This window comes from Opisthocomus hoazin, chromosome 3 (genome assembly GCF_030867145.1).
Source record: "Opisthocomus hoazin isolate bOpiHoa1 chromosome 3, bOpiHoa1.hap1, whole genome shotgun sequence".
Classification (NCBI taxonomy): domain Eukaryota; kingdom Metazoa; phylum Chordata; class Aves; order Opisthocomiformes; family Opisthocomidae; genus Opisthocomus; species Opisthocomus hoazin.
This window is the reverse complement of record NC_134416.1, coordinates 59,822,267-59,840,499: the sequence shown is the minus strand read 5'-3', so window position 1 is coordinate 59,840,499 and position 18,233 is coordinate 59,822,267. Positions and strand designations below refer to the sequence as shown.

At 41.5% G+C, this 18,233-nt stretch overlaps 1 protein-coding gene across 4 annotated transcripts in view; it reads left to right on the top strand.

The window, feature by feature from the left end:
* PPP4R1 (protein phosphatase 4 regulatory subunit 1) overlaps window positions 1-15,271 on the top strand; it is a 76,199-nt gene extending 60,928 nt beyond the window's left edge. For all 4 annotated transcript variants that reach the window (XM_075416475.1, XM_075416474.1, XM_075416473.1 and 1 more), the window contains 9 exons: window positions 890-1,065; window positions 5,317-5,412; window positions 6,715-6,900; window positions 8,420-8,581; window positions 9,179-9,279; window positions 11,013-11,133; window positions 11,232-11,366; window positions 12,383-12,524; window positions 14,229-15,271. In XM_075416475.1, the coding sequence (XP_075272590.1) occupies window positions 890-1,065; window positions 5,317-5,412; window positions 6,715-6,900; window positions 8,420-8,581; window positions 9,179-9,279; window positions 11,013-11,133; window positions 11,232-11,366; window positions 12,383-12,524; window positions 14,229-14,392 (1,283 nt within the window). In that variant the 3' untranslated portion in view covers window positions 14,393-15,271. The remainder of the gene's footprint in view (window positions 1-889; window positions 1,066-5,316; window positions 5,413-6,714; window positions 6,901-8,419; window positions 8,582-9,178; window positions 9,280-11,012; window positions 11,134-11,231; window positions 11,367-12,382; window positions 12,525-14,228) is intronic.
* The last annotated feature ends 2,962 nt before the right edge of the window (window positions 15,272-18,233 follow it).

The window sequence follows — 18,233 nt, the reverse complement described above, 5'->3', positions numbered from 1 at the left end:
GGAATCAGAGGAGGAGAGAGGCGGGGTAGATCAGTCTGTACTGAATTCTGTGTTGCTTGCAGCTAAGATTGCCTCTGGTACCTGATCTGCTTAGGTCAGGCTATGTTCAAGGAACATTTCTCAACAAAGGTTTTTTTAATTAGCAGTAAGCATAGGGATAGAAAGCAGAGCAGTCTCAGAACTGGTGGATCTTTTTCAAAAGTGGATGGCAGAGTGAAGTGCTAATGCTTTCTTTTGATGAATAAGACTACATCAAACAGTGCAGCCTTCATTATTTGTTTGGAGGATGCAAGGAGGCTAAAGTACCCTGTTCAGAAAAGAGTTACTGGGGTCTAGCATCTTCCTATACAGACGGTGCTTTAGAGTTGCTATAAAAACCTAACAATTCAATGACCATATACATAGAGACAGCCACTCATAACCTAAATCCTTATGAATAAACCTTTTCTCAGCCTTTATTTGAATTACTTTTCCCTTCTCTCTCTTATTCCTACCTCCCACAAAAGACCCAGTCAGTAAGTTAGTATTCATGTGCGGTTCTGCCCCAAAGACTGCACCATTAGTATGTACCAAGATTCTTAAGGAACTGATCCTGCCATAACAGCAGTCTCTTACTCCTGGGTTTTTTTGCTTTAAAGACAAATTTCACTGAACTGTAGCGTGGTTGAGCACCCTAGGAAAAGAGTGGAGTGTTAATCTGCCCTACATTTTATGCTAACTATCCCCGGTTTGGGATTTACTAACAGTCAATAATATTAAATTTGTACCTCACCCATAGTTTTTCTGCCATCTTTCAGTTAATTAGTCACTGTGTGGAAGCTGATTTGTGGACTTGCTAAAAGTTTATTGCAGTTCAGTCTCTCATGCATTTCTTTTTCATACGCTGCAGCACAAGTGGAGGTGTTGTCTGCTGCACTCAGAGCATCCAGTTTGGATCCTCAAGAAGAGACAATGGCCAGTGTCGGCAAGGGAACAGACTCACAGACTGAACTAACCATCAATGACCAACAAAAGTTTAAACCTGTACTGGCTGATATTATGCCTTTAATTGGTGACACTGTTGAGGTAAGCAGTGAGTTTTGTGCTTCGCCCCCTTAGGATTGCCAGGGCTCCAGTGATGGACCTGTGTCATGCATTTGTGCAGTAATTGCAGCCAAATGCTTCCTACTTTTGGCTAGCGTGGCATTCGGTTTTGTTGGTTGGTATTGAAGCATTAGTTACTAAAAATGAGTTGTGTTGGATGCCTTTGTTTTTGCCAGTTCGTGCTTGTCCATGTAAATGCTTGCAATTGTTTCCATTACGATCTCTGTTGTGGCTATCACATTTTAAGATGTTTTAATGCTACTGCAGTTTATTACTGTGAAAATGCCTTCCTTAAAAGAGCACCCTACTGATAATAAATGAATCCCCTTTTCCAGTGTCTTCCCCCTCGCTCTCCCTCCCATCAGGAGAAAGAGGTACTTTGTTCCCTGTGTTCCCTGTGAAAATGTTTAATAGTACTTTACTGGCTTGCATAAGAGCAGTTCAGGACCGGCAATCTAGGATGTTGTGTGAAAGAGAAAGTGGATTCTGGCGATCAGTAACATTTAAAATTGTTTTGCACTTTCTCAGCACCCACCACTGCATCCTGCCCAACTGAAGTCTGTGGCATTTGATACTGTTTTCTGTTCCGTACTGTGTATTAGGCCAAACCCACTATGTTCACTACATACAGTGCCACAAGCTCTGGTGGTGTTAAAGCTATAGATATATTGAAAGCAATGGTTCCAAAATATGCTCCATAAAAGTGTAGCAAGTGATATCATATTGCCTAAATGGCATTTTCAGTTGAAATTTTGATAAATATCTTTGAAAAGCCTAGGAACTGACATCAGTCCAGTGCAAACATTTTCAACCTTCTTTAATTAGAACAGTGTTCCTACATGACATTTAATTAACTTTTCACCTAAGCTGCTGGACTGCCATGTAGCCCAAAAACATATGTGGAGTGGAGGAACGTGACATTTAGTTGGATATTGCTGTTTATGCATAATCATAATTTAGCACTACAAATGTGGTTGGTTGGTTTGTTTCTAAAAAACAACCTGCCCCCAATTCCTGATGTCAGGCTCATGTTTCTTTATTGTGGGATCTGTTGTAGTCATTTCTTTCTAATGGTCACCTGTAAAATGGCAGTGTAAGTGTATCCTCTGTCCTTCCGATTTTTGGGGGTGATGAGGGTGGTGTTTGTTCAGAGGGACCTGTCCTGCCCTTTTATTTCTTTAGAGTATGATGGTGACAAAGTTTAAGAACCTGTCACACTGCTGGTATATGTTGGTTTTGCATGTTTCAGTTTTACTCTTTAAAAGGATGCTCTCAATCAGTCAGTACCTTGTTTGTTACTGGCACTGAATCAAGTCCTCATTTTACAAGTGAAAGGATGTTATAGAGGTGACCTAGAATTTGGGAATCAAGCTGTGATATGTTGAGCAAGTGAACTGTTGCCCCTAGCAGTGAAGAGAGCTCTGATTTTCACAGGTGTGGGTGGATTTTTTTGTGGTGGGGTTGTGTGATGGTGGTGGGTTTTTTTGTGGTGTTGTGGGGGGGGGGGTGTGTGTGTGTGTGTTTCTTTTGTAAGTCTTGGCTAGCAATGTGTCAACAGGGTACTGGACACTTTAGAAAACTCAAGCTGTAGCATTTCATACTTGGAAGCAGCCTTCACAGTTTTGCATACATACCACAAAGCAAAATCACACTTTGCCTGTTCTTCTGCAGCCGTATTGGCTCCTGAAGGTGTTAATGCTGCCTGTTAGAGAGATTCTCTATTCAAATGAAAATAAATGTTGTTACAGAGTGAACAGATAAGATTTTGGGACCAAGATGAAGCTTGTTTGTTGAGGATGAGGGTAGGTGTCATATAGTTCCTCAAGAGCCACGATTTTTGTTTTCTTTAGGTTGTATGCTGTCTATAAGGTTTGATAAATGAATGTAAGCCTCAAGAAATCGCCCAAGTTGCATTGCCAGTGGATGGGTGTGCAAGTCCTCCCTTTCTTTTTCTTTTCCTTCCTTCCTTCCTCCCTCTACCTCAAAAAAACCCCAAAAAACGAAAAACCAAACAAACCAAAACAAACAACCCACCAAAAAATCCACTGGACTAAAATGAGCCCACTCCTGTCTGGTATAAGGACCTCTGTTTAAGCAGAGGGTGGATCCCAGGAGGAGACAGGACCCTGTCAGGACACGCCAGCACCACTTGTCCTGGTGCTGTGGGCTTTGCGTGCAACCCATGGTGCAGAGCAGGAGTCTGTGGAGCACAGCCGTGGAGCTCTTGTTACAGTGCAGCGAAAGGAAACCTCACATAAGAGATTTGTAAGGCCATGACAAAGATTTTGCATCTCGAAGGTGGTGGTTCACCACTTTGGTATGCAAGAAGTAAACCCTGCTGAATTTTTATGTCCTGGCTCTCTGCAGTGCTCAGTTCAGTGTGTGCACGTTACATGGAAGAAGTGCAGATGGAACTTCATCTGCAAGAGTAGAGGTATTCTGGTGACTTAAATACCAGTTGACACTGTGCTCTTCTGTACTGAAGCTCTTCCTTTCTGGGATGCATATTTGACGTTAAAATTGGCTGGGCAAAAATGTTCCCATCTGTGACACTCTTCAGTATATTTAGTTGTTCAACTTAGTTCAGTCAATAAAGTTGGAGTTTTTTGGGGGTGGTTGTGGGGTTTTTTGGGTTGTTTTGTTTTTGTGTTTTTTTTTTTTACTTAGCCTTTTAATGCTGGGGTAGCAGAGGTTGTGAGATGGAGTCTTCTAATTTTTATTGTAGCTGAAAGGATGACTAGCCTCTGGTCACAAGCACCTGGGCAACTTGTGGAAAGCACTGTGGCTGTGTTGTGCTGGCTGCCTCAACTTCTTGATTTGAAAGAGGTCAAAGCCGGTGACTTTCTGGCAATGCTGAAAATTATCTCTTTCTAAAAAAAAAAAAAAAAGGCAAAAATGGAGTGAAGAATTGACTGTCAGTGTAAAATCCTGCAGAGATGGTTTTCAGAGCTTCTGGAGGTTTTGTAGTTGGAGTTGCATGCTGCTGGACGCATCTGGTTATGAGTCACTTGCAGATCTGTTTTTTCCTTGACTCTTTGACACCCTCTTGCTGCTGCTTGCTAAGCCTGCCAGGTGACATGGGCTGCTGTGCCAGCAATATGCAATTGCCTCACAGCTCTGCTTGTTCTTTATCACCTGTAATTATACCTCAGTGACTAAAATTACAAACTAGTGCTCAAACGAAAGCAGCTCGTGGAAGAGGAAAAAGCAACTTTCCGAAGTCAAACCAAGGAAGACAGATGGTATCCTGGAGGCTTTTTTGAAGAAGTTTACAGTTTGCTGGAAAATTTTCGTTGTCAAACCGATCTGAACAGCTGGTGGAGTAGGCACGTTCTCAGTGCTTGTGTTGACCCTGAGAGCGTAACCTGCAGCGTCTGTGAATAGATACTGTGGCTCATATCTAGCAAAAATGCCTTTCCCCTCTTCTTCCAGACACCAGCCTGATCTACTTTCCAGATATTCATCACATACTTGTTGAAATTCATGGTTGATTATGCAAAGTCCATTGTATTTGGGGAACTCAACTGGTATAGAAAGTGACAGTGCATCCCCTCAGCAGCACAGTTTATCTTAGCATATCAGACCTCTGCTGCCTGGTAGAGTTCTGAAACAGTGTCTCAGTCCTTGTCTTCCAGGCCCAGATATGTAGCCAGGATGCTTGAATGACTGCTAAAAATTATTTTAATAGAACTGCTGAGAGGTGTGATGACTGATGTTAGAAGCTATGGTCCACTAGGACTCTATTATAAAGTGACGCTTATCTGTAGAGGAGATCCTCTAGGAAAGGAGCAACAGCATAAGTCTCATCAGTTTCTACTCTTAAGTGTGAGAGTGGCTTTGTTTTGACCTTCTTCTAGCACAAATCCAAAGGAACAAATCCAACAAAATCCACTACAGATGTTTTCTCATTTTCCCTTCAGGGGGGAAGCAATATGACCCATGTGTTAGTAACATTTTCCTTAATGCAATCTCAAAGGTACTGCTCTCCTGTGATTTTCATTCCATAAGAACCAAAATGGAGCAGAATAAGAGGAGCCTGTGTTTGAAACTTAAAGCAGAAAGATTTATCTTACAGGCCTTTTGATTTCAGGCTGTAGCAAAATCGTATTTGATATTAAAACATGTATTCCTTCGATCTAAGTAAGAGACCCTGAGGTAAGGACAGCACTGCTTGATGTTGACACTTGTTTTGTGTTTAATCCTTGAGTGTATTTTGTGTGACTTTTTCTGTAGAATATGGATTCTACACTTCACTACATTCATAATGATTCAGATTTGAGCACCAACAGTAGTTTCAGCCCTGAAGAAGAAAGAAAATCCAAAGTACAGGTAAATGACAGTGGCTTCTGTTTTTCTTACATGTATCAGATAAATGGCATTTTTTATGTACATGGGGATTTCTTTTATGCATTTCATTGAATCATTTCTGATGTAATGTGGCTTCTATAAAATACGGCAAACCTCTTTAAATAAATAATTTTAAAATATTCTGTGTTTCCAGAGAGAATAGCTTAATTCGGCAGTTGCTTCTGTTTTAATTATGTAGAAGAGATGACAGTATCTTCTGATATAGTAACAGTTATTGCAGACTTCTAAGCTCTGCTTTCATTTTATTTTATTTTCTACGGAGACTATTGTGTAGTGGAAATTTAGGTTATTGAGGAAACAGGATTTTTTTTGTGAAGTGTTTTGAGTAGAACCACCCACACTTCATGAGAGCTTTTTGCAGATAAGTTGTGAAAGTGTTTCATTAAGCTCAAACTCTGTGGTTTTTTTCCCCAAAAAGGTATCAAATGTTTGTTACGGAGTTCAGTATTAAGTGTGCCACCCTGCACCAGCCTAATTCCTTGAGTGGGAATCTTAGTCCCTCTTGTTGCTTATGTGAGCCAAGCTGTGAGCCAAACTATTCGCTAGATGTGTTAAGGAACTGCTCTTGTGCACCCCCTTCGGTAGGGTCAGTGCCTGAGATAAACAGCTGAAGTTGACACTTGACAGTGTTCAAGTCAACACAAAGAGGTTTTTGCAAAACTTCAGTTCAGATGCTTTAATTTCTCAGTGGAGAGAAGGATTGGTCTTCACCAGAGATCTTTTTGTCTCTGGAGAAGCGTTTTCCTTCCTGCTGATTATTTAGGGAGTTTGGAAGCAATATCACAGAATCACAGAATGTTAGGGGTTGGAAGGGACCTCTGTGTGTCATCTAGTCCAACCCTCCTGCCAAAGCAGGGTCACCTACAGCGACAGGAAAATTATTTTTGAGCCATTCCTATTTTTATGGATGAGTTAAAATGGCCAGTTTGCATAGCCTAGGAGCCTGAATGTTTGTAGAAAGGTAGAATGTAGCCTCTTAATTTTCCGGTCTGCCTAAGTAGACAGTGATCCACCCACTCATCTGTTACATTAGTCTGTATATTTTCAAATATTCCGCAGTCATGTCATCATTTCTTTAGAACTTTTTGGTGGAACTTAGGAAATACAAAACCTTTGCATTCTTATTAGGAGATTGTCATTTAATAATACTCTGTAGTTGTGGGGGAAAAAAATGTTCTTCTGACAGCGTGCCCTGAAATTTTAGTAAGCCTTATGAGGACTTATTGAAAATAGTGTAAACACTCTGCCCTTTTCTTGCTGTAGGATGTTGTACCTCAAGCCTTGCTGGATCAGTATTTATCAATGACTGATCCATCTCGTGCACAAACAGTTGATACCGAGATTGCCAAACACTGTGCCTACAGCCTGCCAGGCGTGGCACTTACGTTAGGCAGACAGAATTGGCACTGTTTGAAAGACACCTATGAGACGCTGGCATCTGACATGCAGGTAAGCTCAAGAAGCTCAGACAGTGAACGATCTGAACTTTTGTCATGTGGCAATGAATAATCTGAACTTCTATGATGATTTCTCTTGTTCACTGGGTGTTGGATTGCTCTGCTTTTTACGTGGCGCTTTCTGTTGCTGATACTATTTATTCGTATAATGAATGAAAGTGTAGCTGTCTCAGAGGAAGCTGGGTGTGTGTGGTGCTCGGGTAGTAAAGAAATGGGGTAGTTGGAGGTGGATCTCCAGTGGGAGTGTGAGGAGAGGTCTCTCATTTCCTCTGCTCGCTTGAGATCTTACGGTAGTGCTTGGGATTCTCATAGGTATGGGAATCTGGGCTGTGCTGCTGTGCATGAGCAGGCGTGTGCTCCTGCAGGCGTGTCTGGAGCTCAGTGAGTCAGCCTCACGCCAGGCCTTTTGGTGGCCTTTTGATGTTGCATCCAGTTAGTCGTAAGGGATAACATCACTATCGCCATGCAGCATTGCTGTTTTAAAAACAAATGCTGGAAATAGCAGCATTTTCCTTGTTGTCAGGTGGTAAGGAGGTGGCGCTGTGCATTTTACTGGTGGTTTACAGTTGTTTCCCAGTCCTCGCTTGTTTCCTTTTTTGGAGATGCTCTTTTTATTTTTTTTAAACATTCTCAGACTAATTCACCTCTCGAACTTGCTGCTTGCTATGTCAGAGCAGCAGTTCTCAGTGATGTGCAGTGAGTAATTTTATACATGGCTATTGCTCATATTTTCCGAACTCTTTTGCAGCTATTAAAAACAACCAGCTAATAAATTTAAAATGTAAGTAAAACCAAATTAGCCTGTATTCAAAACTATCCAGAGTTTATCATCTGTCTAATCTGAATTAAGATTGAATCACCAAACCAGGGCAAATGAACAATACCCATGCTAATTGGAAAGTGCTGACTAATAGATGGTATTTTATTTTAAAAAGACTTATTTGAAATAGTTAATCCGTTAAAACAGTGCCCCCTCAATTTAGGGTGAGTAAGGGCTCTACTCGTCCTTGGACTGCTGAGCACTCAGTGTGGGTGAAACTTTATCTATTATGGAAGCTAAAATATGCCAGCTGAAATATTATGGGATAGATATCCTATTCTGCTTTATAAATTAAATGAGTGAGAGAATAGTAGTATGGAACTCATTTACCCAAAAGAATTTAAAGCAGAGAGTAATGTGTGGGAGAGGACTGATGTCAGGAATACTATTTTCCTTCCCGACACCTGGAAAATTAAAATATTTTCATTACTTCTGTTTGCCTAGTTCCTCGATCTTCAGGTGGAAGAAATGATACCTCATAATTTGTCCCCTTTTCTTTCCTTTTCTTTCTTTCTTTCTTTTTTTAAAAAAATTCCCAATTTAATTTTCAGATTGTTACATGAGACACTGTTGAATGTATTTGTAAGTACTGTAGCTTGCTGGGAGTGCAGCTTGGATACTGACCCTCAAGTTAAAATGGAGCACTTTAGGTGATACATCAATAAAATTAATCTATTTATTTGTTTTACAGTGGAAGGTTCGGAGGACACTAGCGTTTTCTATACATGAACTTGCGGTCATCCTTGGAGACCAGCTTACAGCTGGAGATTTAGTTCCTGTCTTCAATGGCTTTTTAAAAGATCTGGATGAAGTCAGGATAGGTGTGCTTAAACACTTGCATGACTTTCTGAAGGTATGTCTGTGTTCAACTCTGGTCAAGTGCAATTACGTATTTTGCTTCTTTGTATGCACTTGCTTTTTAACATAGCACCAGCATAACTCTTTATGGGAATCCATACAGACGTCTATTCAATATTAGAGTATATTTTGCAGGAGATGCTGTGTTGCTGATACTTTCTTTTCTCTGAAGAGCCTGGTTTGTGCGTGTTTATTCAATATATAGGTGCTAGTGGATGGTGCTAAGCTTTTTTCGATGGCTCTGACCTCTCTATGCAGCTTAATTCTAAAATTTCTTTAGGAGTTTTTCTGTAGCTGCCTCATTTTTGGAGCTTAAAGACACAAGTCATAAAACCTTTATGACCAAGACTATCTTTACTGCTTTCCCCTATTGTTTCCTAGGGTGAAAGATCAGATTTTGCTTTCGGTAGTGCCCCATATGATTTTACAGACTTAAGCATGATAGGGTTTAACCCTGGAAAGCAACGCTATTACTAAAGATTTATTTTTTGAAGTAGAAGCAAGTGTTTCATTAGTTGTATTTGAAAGCTTTTGTTCTGTCTGCTGATTGTAGGCTACATTTCTTCATGTAAATTTGTATTTGCTGTTACAGCTGCTTCATCTTGACAAAAGACGAGAGTATCTTTATCAGCTTCAGGAATTCCTAGTGACTGATAACAGCAGGAACTGGCGTTTCCGTGCTGAGCTGGCTGAGTATGTAGTTTCCTGGATGCTTGTTTTTATTGTTATGGATATTTTAAAATGTTAAAATCATAGATGTTTTACAGTGACATTCTTCATTTTGTTTTTAAATAGTGGATAGTCTTTATCCTTCTCCACTTGTCCCCCTTGCTTAAAAATTCCCAGTATTTGTATATCGCTTATAATAGTTGGAACTTGAATGTCTTTTTCCATCACTGAATGTTGAAAACATTACCCTTCCATAAAAAATAAGCTGCCAAAAGAGAAGACCACATCTGGTTGCTCTTGAAGTCAGTAGAAGTGTTCTAGCGATTTGACTTCAAGTTGCTGTATTTGATGAGTAGGCTGGATTCAAGACCGTGAAACGGAGGAGGTCAAGATATTGAGGGGAGTAAAGAAGGCGAGTAGTAGAGTGGTGACCTTGGACTTCATCTGAGCAGACTTTGGCTTTTTCATATAACTGGTAGGTGGGCTCCTGTGGGAGGCAGCTTTGAAGGGTCAAGTTGCTCAGCAAAGCTAGCACACAAAGTGGCTCATGAAATTCAACAAGCGGTAGATACCAGGTCCTGCGTGTGGGAAGGAAGAGCCCTGACAGGGGGACAGACTGAGGACTGGCTGCCCTGGGAGCAGCTCTGCTGGAAAGGCCCAGAGTGTCGTGGAGGACAGTGAGCTGAACATGAGCCAGCAGGGTGTCCTGGCAGCACGGTGCTGGGCTCTTACCAGGAGCCCAGTCAGTATATCGAGGGAACAGATTAGCCCCATCTCGTCAGCACTCATTAGATCCCATCTGGAGTAGTGTGTCTATACCAAAACAGGAGAGATGCTGATAAGCTGGAACAAGTTCAGCAGAGGGCCACCAAGATGGTCAAGGCTGCAGCACTTACCCTGTGAGGAGAGGCTCTGGGACCAGGGCTTCTCTAGCAGGAACGATGAAACGAGCATATGGTAATGACTAATTACAGTGCATCTTTTGAATTAAAATTTTGAGAGACCTAGTTTAACATCTGATCATGATGTCATAATGTTTTTGCTATGTCGAAGTGTTGTTTTGATTTACTAACTACAAATCACTTGCCTGTTCCTGCTGGTATGGAGACGTTCAATCGGCTGCTTGTAACATGTCACGCCACGTCTTTTGACGTACTTTTTGCCATTCATGACACGTACGACTGTCTGCAACCTGCTGAAATCTTAATAAACTCATTAAAAATTGAAGATTGATAATTTCTCTAGTTGTCCAGTATACTCTGAAGTAGAGGAAGTTTATTGATTTGATAAATCTGTATACTTAAGTGACCGAGGATACTTACCAAACTAAGTCAGAGTAGTTGCATTGTAGCTGTACATGTTACGTGTGTGAGATGTCTTTACCAGGTATTCAGATGTACGTGCACACTCCGGCGTCATTCAAGGCTCGATCGCTGTGCTGCATGTACATTGTAGCTGATATCAGGTTCCTGTCTTGTAAACGCAGCCTTGGTTCCCTTGCCTCTCCCCTAGTTTTTCATTCTTGGAGGTCATGCAGCATTTTGCCATTATTGTGAATAAGTGGCAATTTAAAATTTGCAAGTGACCCACAGTCAAACTGGTGACATTGAAAAACAGAAGATTTGACTTTCAGTAACTTTATTATGGCCACATCGCATATTTGGCAAGTGTTGTCATATAAACAATCATATTCACAGTTAAAGCTATCTTTCTTATTATTATAATGTACTCTCCTTGGTTCTTATTCCATCTTGCAGGCAACTGATCTTGCTTCTAGACCTGTACAGTGCCAGAGATATTTATGACTACTTGCGACCTATCGCGTTCAGCCTCTGTGCAGACAAAGTGTCTTCTGTCCGTTGGATTTCTTACAAGCTGGTAAGGCAATTTAAGTAAATTCAGGATTTCTAACTTCTGAGGGTTGGTGGTCAGAAATAACTTTTGTGTCTGTCTTTTTTTCTTCTCATTTCTTCAAGGTTAGTGAAATGGTAAAAAAGCTGTACATGGCTTCACCATCAACCTTTGTGATAAACCTCATGAATGAACTTGTTGAAAAGTTCTGTAGATGCCAGAAATGGTCTGGTCGGCAAACTTTTGTCTTTATTTGCCAGGTGAGATGTCTTTTTTTTCATCATCTTTGCTTTTGGGGGCGGGGTGGTGGTAAGAATTAAGGGAGGCATAGCAGCTGGAACTCTTCAGCTGTCTATGGACACTGTTTTCATGAATATTTAAGAACTTTGTTTCCAAGGGAATAGGCTTCACAGGTGCTTTCTTCAGTGCTGCTTCACAGATGAACTCGCATGCATCTTTAGCTTAGCATATTAACATCAGGCTGTCAGATCTGATGTTGAGTTTAAAACAAAAGCAGAGCAAAATAATCCCTGAATTGGGAAGCTGCTTTGTTACTCATCATGAAGTGAGATTTTTACCACATGCTGCAGCAGTCTGCCACTTTCTTGGGTTGCCCTTTAGAAGTCAAGTGCTAGGGGTTGCCTGTACCTCCATAGCCAGCTAGTGCAGCTTGGTCAAAACCAATGTATTCTCAGCAAATTAGGCAGAAGAGTTGAAACTAGCAGGGGTCCCAAGGAAATGGGTCAGTTTTGGAGGCTGTTGTAGAGGAGCCAACAAGACTGCTGCCCAAGCGGGACAGTTCTTTGAAGTATTTAGAGAAATGTGAGCTTTGAGCTTATTTAGAGAAACATGTTTGGGTACAGTGGATGTTACTGAGTTGGACTGTTCTTGTTGTAATATAGAACCTAGTTAAGACAAAGACTAAATCAATCTTAGAAAGAATTGGGAAGGTCTTCTATTTTTCTTCCCTGTTTTCAAACGATACAGTGATTAAAAAAAAAAAAGCACACCAAAAAACCCCAATAAAAATAAGGAAGTTTGACAGACTTCATAGGAAATGAAGCTTCTAACTGAGCCTGAATTTCCTCAGCCCTAACTTGCTTCATTGTGTACGACTTTGTGCTAGAAGGCATTGTGCCATATTTTAAGACTTTGTGGATACTGCCTAGTGCATTCATGCTATGCAGGTAGTAAGACCTGTCAGCTCTGATTATGTGTTGGGATTTTATCTTCACTGTGCTGAAATCTAATAAAATTGCTTCTGTCTTCTTGCCAGACTATCAGTGAAGATGACTGCCTGCCCATGGACCAGTTTGCTGTGTATCTGTTGCCACACTTACTGTACTTGGCATCCGACAGAGTTCCAAATGTTCGCGTCCTGCTTGCAAAAACGTTAAAGCAGACCCTTTTAGAGAAAGGTTAGCGGTCAGAAAGAGTTGCAGTGGGCTGATTGTGTATCTTTTTGTCCCTCCCTTTTCCTACAGTCAGATGGGAAAAAAGAAACAACATCAGATGTGGGTCGCTCTTGCTTTTACTGTCTCCTTGGTGTGGAATGTTACCTTGGCTGAGATAAAACCATGAACCTTGTTGTGGTATCAGAGCCACTGTTGTGCAGCGCTGGGGAAATAAGAGTTCTTGCTTATGTTCCAGCCTGTTCTTTTGGTACCATTTTCCCTGAATGAGCTAGTTTGTAGAGGTGTCATCAGGGCAGAGAAAGCACAAATGAACATCTAGTGACTCTGAAGTTGTTGAACAGTGCCTTTTGTTTGGTTAAAAAAAACCAAACCTGTTGATGTTCTGTGTCATCAGGATAAAAAAGAAAAGTCCTGCCATACAAATCCACCATCTGTTTTCTCACCGGGGAGAAGAGATGGCTGCTGTTTGTTTTTATATTTTATGGTAGCAGTGGGAAGAAACTTTCTCTCCAGTCTCTTCAAGGAAATCAGACGTGCAACTTTCAAATTGCAGAATTTGCCTAGGAAAGCATCCTGAATGTATACTAGGTGCCAGAGGAGTCAGCAGTGTTCAGATAACAAAGCATTGTAAAGAAAGATAGCATTAGAAATATCATGCTATTTTGTAAACCAGCAGAGTGTCCCCACTTGGAATATCTCATCCATTTCTAGTCACTTTCTTCCTCAAACCCATAAACTGGCTTGAGGACTGCTGTTTCTAGCATAGAAAGTGTGAAGAAAAATGCATCATGTTTGAAATGCTGGACAACACAGAGGATGCCAACACAGTGAGAGCTAGGCTATTGCTAGCTGCGTTGTGCGTGTTGGAGACTCTGAGTAAGCATAGGCAGACAGTTAAGCTGGATCACCTGATGTGCAGTAATTTATCCTCTGTTAACTGTGTCAAGGCTGTCGCTGTTCTTCCTGTTGCCGTGTAGTATTGGTATTTTTGTTGTTGTCCTCGTTATTTTTGTGTTCCCCACCCGGATGGTACACCTCCATTCATTGCCACTGTGTAAGCTTATAATACAGGTAGTCCTCGCCTCAAAGATGTTGTGTGTGTGATAGGGATGGTGGATAGATCATGAAAGACAGGTTTTAAAAAATAAGTTCAGAAGTTTTTAAACCTCAGATCTAAATTGCCCTTCCTATGAGCTGTTTGTAGTTACCTGCTTTTATGTAACTTGTGTAGTTCATTAAAGCTGTCAGATGTTGGAACTTCTTCCACTCTTATTTCATGTTATCTTAGTTTTATTGTTTGATAGTTATTTGGCAAGCCTGCCAGTGAAATGGAGTGGCATGGCCATGGGTTTGTGACACCTCCCCTCCATCACAACTGTAAGCACACTCCTGAGTCTCTTGCAGGCTTTTTCTTCCTCTTTGTTCATGGAGTCTGTCACGCTTACTTTTATAAGGAAGGACCAAAGAAATCCTGTACTGTAACAGCACTGTTAGAGCAACTGTGCTCTGAAACATGGAATGACTTTTGTTTTTAAGATGATTTCATAAGTATATTCAGAAGTTTAGTGTGTGCCTGCTCAGATATTCCAGTTTGACTCTGTGTCTGCGCTGTTTCCTGAGATTGAACCTCATGACAGTATGCTGAGGTTTGTGTTGAAGTATCTGCTGTCTTTTCCTCCTATAAGTCTTGTGCATTTTCTCTTACAGAGTATTTTCTAAATTCTGCCAACTCTCATCAAGAAGCTGTGGAACAAACAATTATGGCGCTTCAAATGGATGATGACACTGATGTCAAATATTTTGCAAGCATACACCCTGCCAGTACCAAAATTGCAGATGATGCCATGAGCACTGCTTCATCAACTTATTGAAAAGTTCTGAATGTTGCTATAATTAAAAAAAATTTAAACAAACTATCCTCAAATGCTTCTGAAATGGTTGATCTAGGACAACCTCTTTGGAAGGAGAGATTTCTTGCCAGACTTAACAGGTGGATGTTATCTAAACCTGATACCAGGGATTTTAAGTCAAGAAAAAGTAAACATACCTGTGACAGCTTGACTTAAGATAAAAACTGCTCAGAGGATTATTTTTGCCACCGAAGCCTTAAATCTTCTGTCTTCCTGAACAAACGAAACTTGAATTGGCAGATCATTTTCATTGTAGAAAGGATGTGATTGGTTCCAGAGACCTGCGTTGTTTCTCCTGAGGAGTTAACTTAGCAAGTATTTTCTGTAGCAACTGATATGTGAAATGGCCAGAAAGGCAAATTTATACCGGGAAGTAAGACCTCCAGTATTAGCGCTAAAAGTTTTTATCATTCAAGGACTTGATTTGTGTGCAGCTGGGCACACCCTTAAGTGGGAATAGCTTTGATGTTTGTAAATGGGGAAAAGTAGAAATTTGGATTTCTCTTAAGGGCTCAGTGCTAACACTAAACTAGAATTTGATTTTAATCCTTAAATGCAGCATATTGCTGTACCCATTAGCAGAAAACTTTGCTGAGTACCTGTGTCCTAATTATTTTCATGCTGGTCATGACCTAAAGGAAGTTTATTAGCACATGTACTTTAAGTCAGGTATTTTTAACTTGATCATGATCAGCTCTGAGGTGCAACTTTTTTCTTCATATACTGTACATATCTGTGAGCCTCCTTGGAGTGCTGCAGTCTTTAATTGTGTTGTTTAAAGCTGTTGTGATACAAGTTGTTCTCCACTTGTCCAAATAAAATTTATTAATAAGATTGAAAGCAATCTTGTGACCTTTTTAAGACATTAAAAGAATAAGTTTGACATTTAAGTGGCGCTTTTTCCTCTCATTCTTTACACTTTGATGGCTATTGCAGGGGGAAGTCATTTGCTTAATGATTGTGAAAAATTGTGCATTTTGGGATGAAATATACTGCAGCACAGATGTACTTTGGCCCATGTAATTGTGGTTTTGCTAGATTCTCTTTCAAGCATTGCTGCTGTGCTTGGAACCCGTGACTCCAGCGTGAAATGGCATCTTTGCTGAAGTGAGTCTGAATATCCACCTCTGTCCAGATGTACAGGGAACTGTGAGCTCAGACTGCCCTTAATCTACCTTCAGTCCTTTGCTTTTGTTTCCTCTCATTTGACTGATAGACTGTCTCCTTCTGTGTCTTCCAGGGGCAGTTTGCTTAAATCACCTCTCCTCCAGTCTGATGAACCTGAAGCGTGTGAAGCTTATTTTCCTGAGGAGGTAGAAATGGCTATGGCAGCTTATCTTTGAGGTATTTTAGTAGAACATTTTCATTTATCAGTCAGGTGCCTGATACCATGGCAGTTCAGCCTCAGGCAGATGTCTCTCTTTCTTGGGAAAACAGATTCTTTTGCAGTTTCTTCTCCAGTAAAACAGAAAGTTGCTATTTACTCCACAAAGGCCTGCTTTTCTACTCCTGAGCATGGCCATGGAGATGGTTAACATCCAGAGTCACCTCTCTCTGCCTTGAAGCTTGCAGGGCTTTGGTGTGTTGGGGATTTGTTTTATTTCTATTTTTTCTTTTTTTAGGGTTGGGTTTGTGGGGGCTTTTTGTGTGTGTTGGGGGGGGGGGGGGGGGTAGGTTTTTTCCTTTGCTTGCCTCTCTCTTTTGAAAATTGGCTTAAAATTTGAAAAGGTAACTGTATGCCCAGGTCAGAAGTTCCTGTAGTATAGGTAATGTTCTCATCAGGTTTTGTGTTCCTCACATTCTCCAATAATTGTTCAGACATCACACGCAAATCCCTAGAGGAGTAGGCAGTGTGACCGTGCTGTGTCTGGGCGACAGCAGCTTGTCAGAAAGCAGTGAGCTCTTCAGGCAGGAGGCTTTCAGAGCTCTCCCTGCTGCCATACGGAGAACAACTAAAAGGAACTAGTCTCTCCAAGGCCAGATGATTCTTGTTTTAGAAATATGCATTGAAGTCCAGTCGATTTCTGCATTTTGTTCAGGGAACATAAGTCCCTTCGTCTCTTTTTTTTGCTTCAGTGTTGTGACAGTTGCATTGTAGTTGGGTCACGTGTGCGATTTCTGAGGTGAAGGGGATCAACTCTTTGTTCAGACCAGAGCACGCTTTAGGTCATCTTCTAACCGGGAATGGAGTGCGGTATTCACTGGAGGAGTATTGGGACTTAAAAGAAATCTTAGTGTTTGAAGTCCAGAAGGAACGTGTCCCAACCTAATTCTGTTACTGTACTAATGTACTGTGCCACTAGTCCAGTAAAATGAAGCATTATATTTGATCCATTTAGGTATTTTCTAGTTATTTAAGGGTAAGACAGCTTGAAGTTGAAAAATGAGACAATCTTCCAAATGATTTATTTCTCTGTTCTGTATTTCTTCAATACTAGTGCAGGCCTGTGAATTTGAGGCTTTTCCAAAGGATGACTGAGTGTTTTCAGTTGCAGAGTGCCTGAATTCCCCCTGACGTGTAACAAATAAAGGTCTTCTTCAGGGAGGAGGAGAAATAGCTGTCTTTCTCCTTTTTCCTTCACCTAACGTGTCATGGATCTGCCTGCCTCTTCTCTGCTTCATTTGGTGATTCCCAAGAAGGGAAAGACTGACTTGCTTTATTTTCAGTGTTGCCCAAGAGCATTTGCTCTACAGCCTGAGGGTTGTGGTCGCTGTTGCTTAACTCTGATAGGGAATTTTCTCATGCCAGCAGTGTTAGCAATGTCAGTGATTCGAGCTTCAACTTGTCCCTAAGGACGTGGGGCTTGGGGAAATGCACATCTCAGTTCTGAGTGGTGAGAAAAGGAGCTGTTTTTTTCTATGGGGCAGTATCTGGAAACGCTGCCAAAGATCCCAGTGAATTCCCTCATGCATATCTCATTTTCTATCTCAACTCCTTTATCTGTTGGTCACGATTTCTTGAGCAGAAAGTGAGGGAGCTCCTGAACTGTCGTCTGTTGGTCCACGATTTCCCAAACGCTGTAGCACAGCTCTTCTTGGTAGGATACCAAATCAGTCCTTCACAAGCAGTTGTCATTGTTTTCCATTTAATCTCTTGGCTCACTCGTCTTGGAGCTGCTTCATGGGAAATCCCTTTTTTCCCATGTTCTGGTTACATCACTGCCTGGCTTTCTCCCGCTTGCTGTCTTTCACAGCAGGTTCTCTGTCTTTGGTTGTTCCTCCCCAGAGACCTGCCGGGATTTGGTAGGGCTGTTTTCTCACCATGCTTTCATGCAGATTTCATGCCAATAAAACTGGCAAATGTCTGGAACCCTCTAGAGGGAGGTTTGTTTTTAACCAAGACGTGATGCTTGGAAATCAGTTTTTGCTGCTTTGAATGTCCCAGATAGCTGTTGCACAAATTCCTGGCCCTGCAGAGAAGATGCGATGTTCTTTAGGGCTGCAGAACAGCAGGCTAACTTCAGCCCAACTGAAACAAACATTTGTGTGGGCTTGGCCACCCTCCTGCGCAGGTGTAGGTCTGGCCATGACGGTTTTCGTGCTCAGTCAGTGGATCGTGCTCCCCCCCCTTTTCTCTGCACCATCAGAGGTTGGGGTCCAGAGATGGCCAGTTTGAATTGGCAGTGGGTGGGCAGAGAGGGGAGAAGGGTGAAGTCTGCCCTGGGGCTCAGGCACGCTCTTACGCTTTGATTGGGTTCCTTCCCGTTGGCAAGGTCTCCTTTTGTTCCCTCGCCCTTTGGTGTGGACAGTTGTGTGCAGCGCTCCTGTTTCCCAACCTGATTTCAGCCACAGGGCCTCTCTG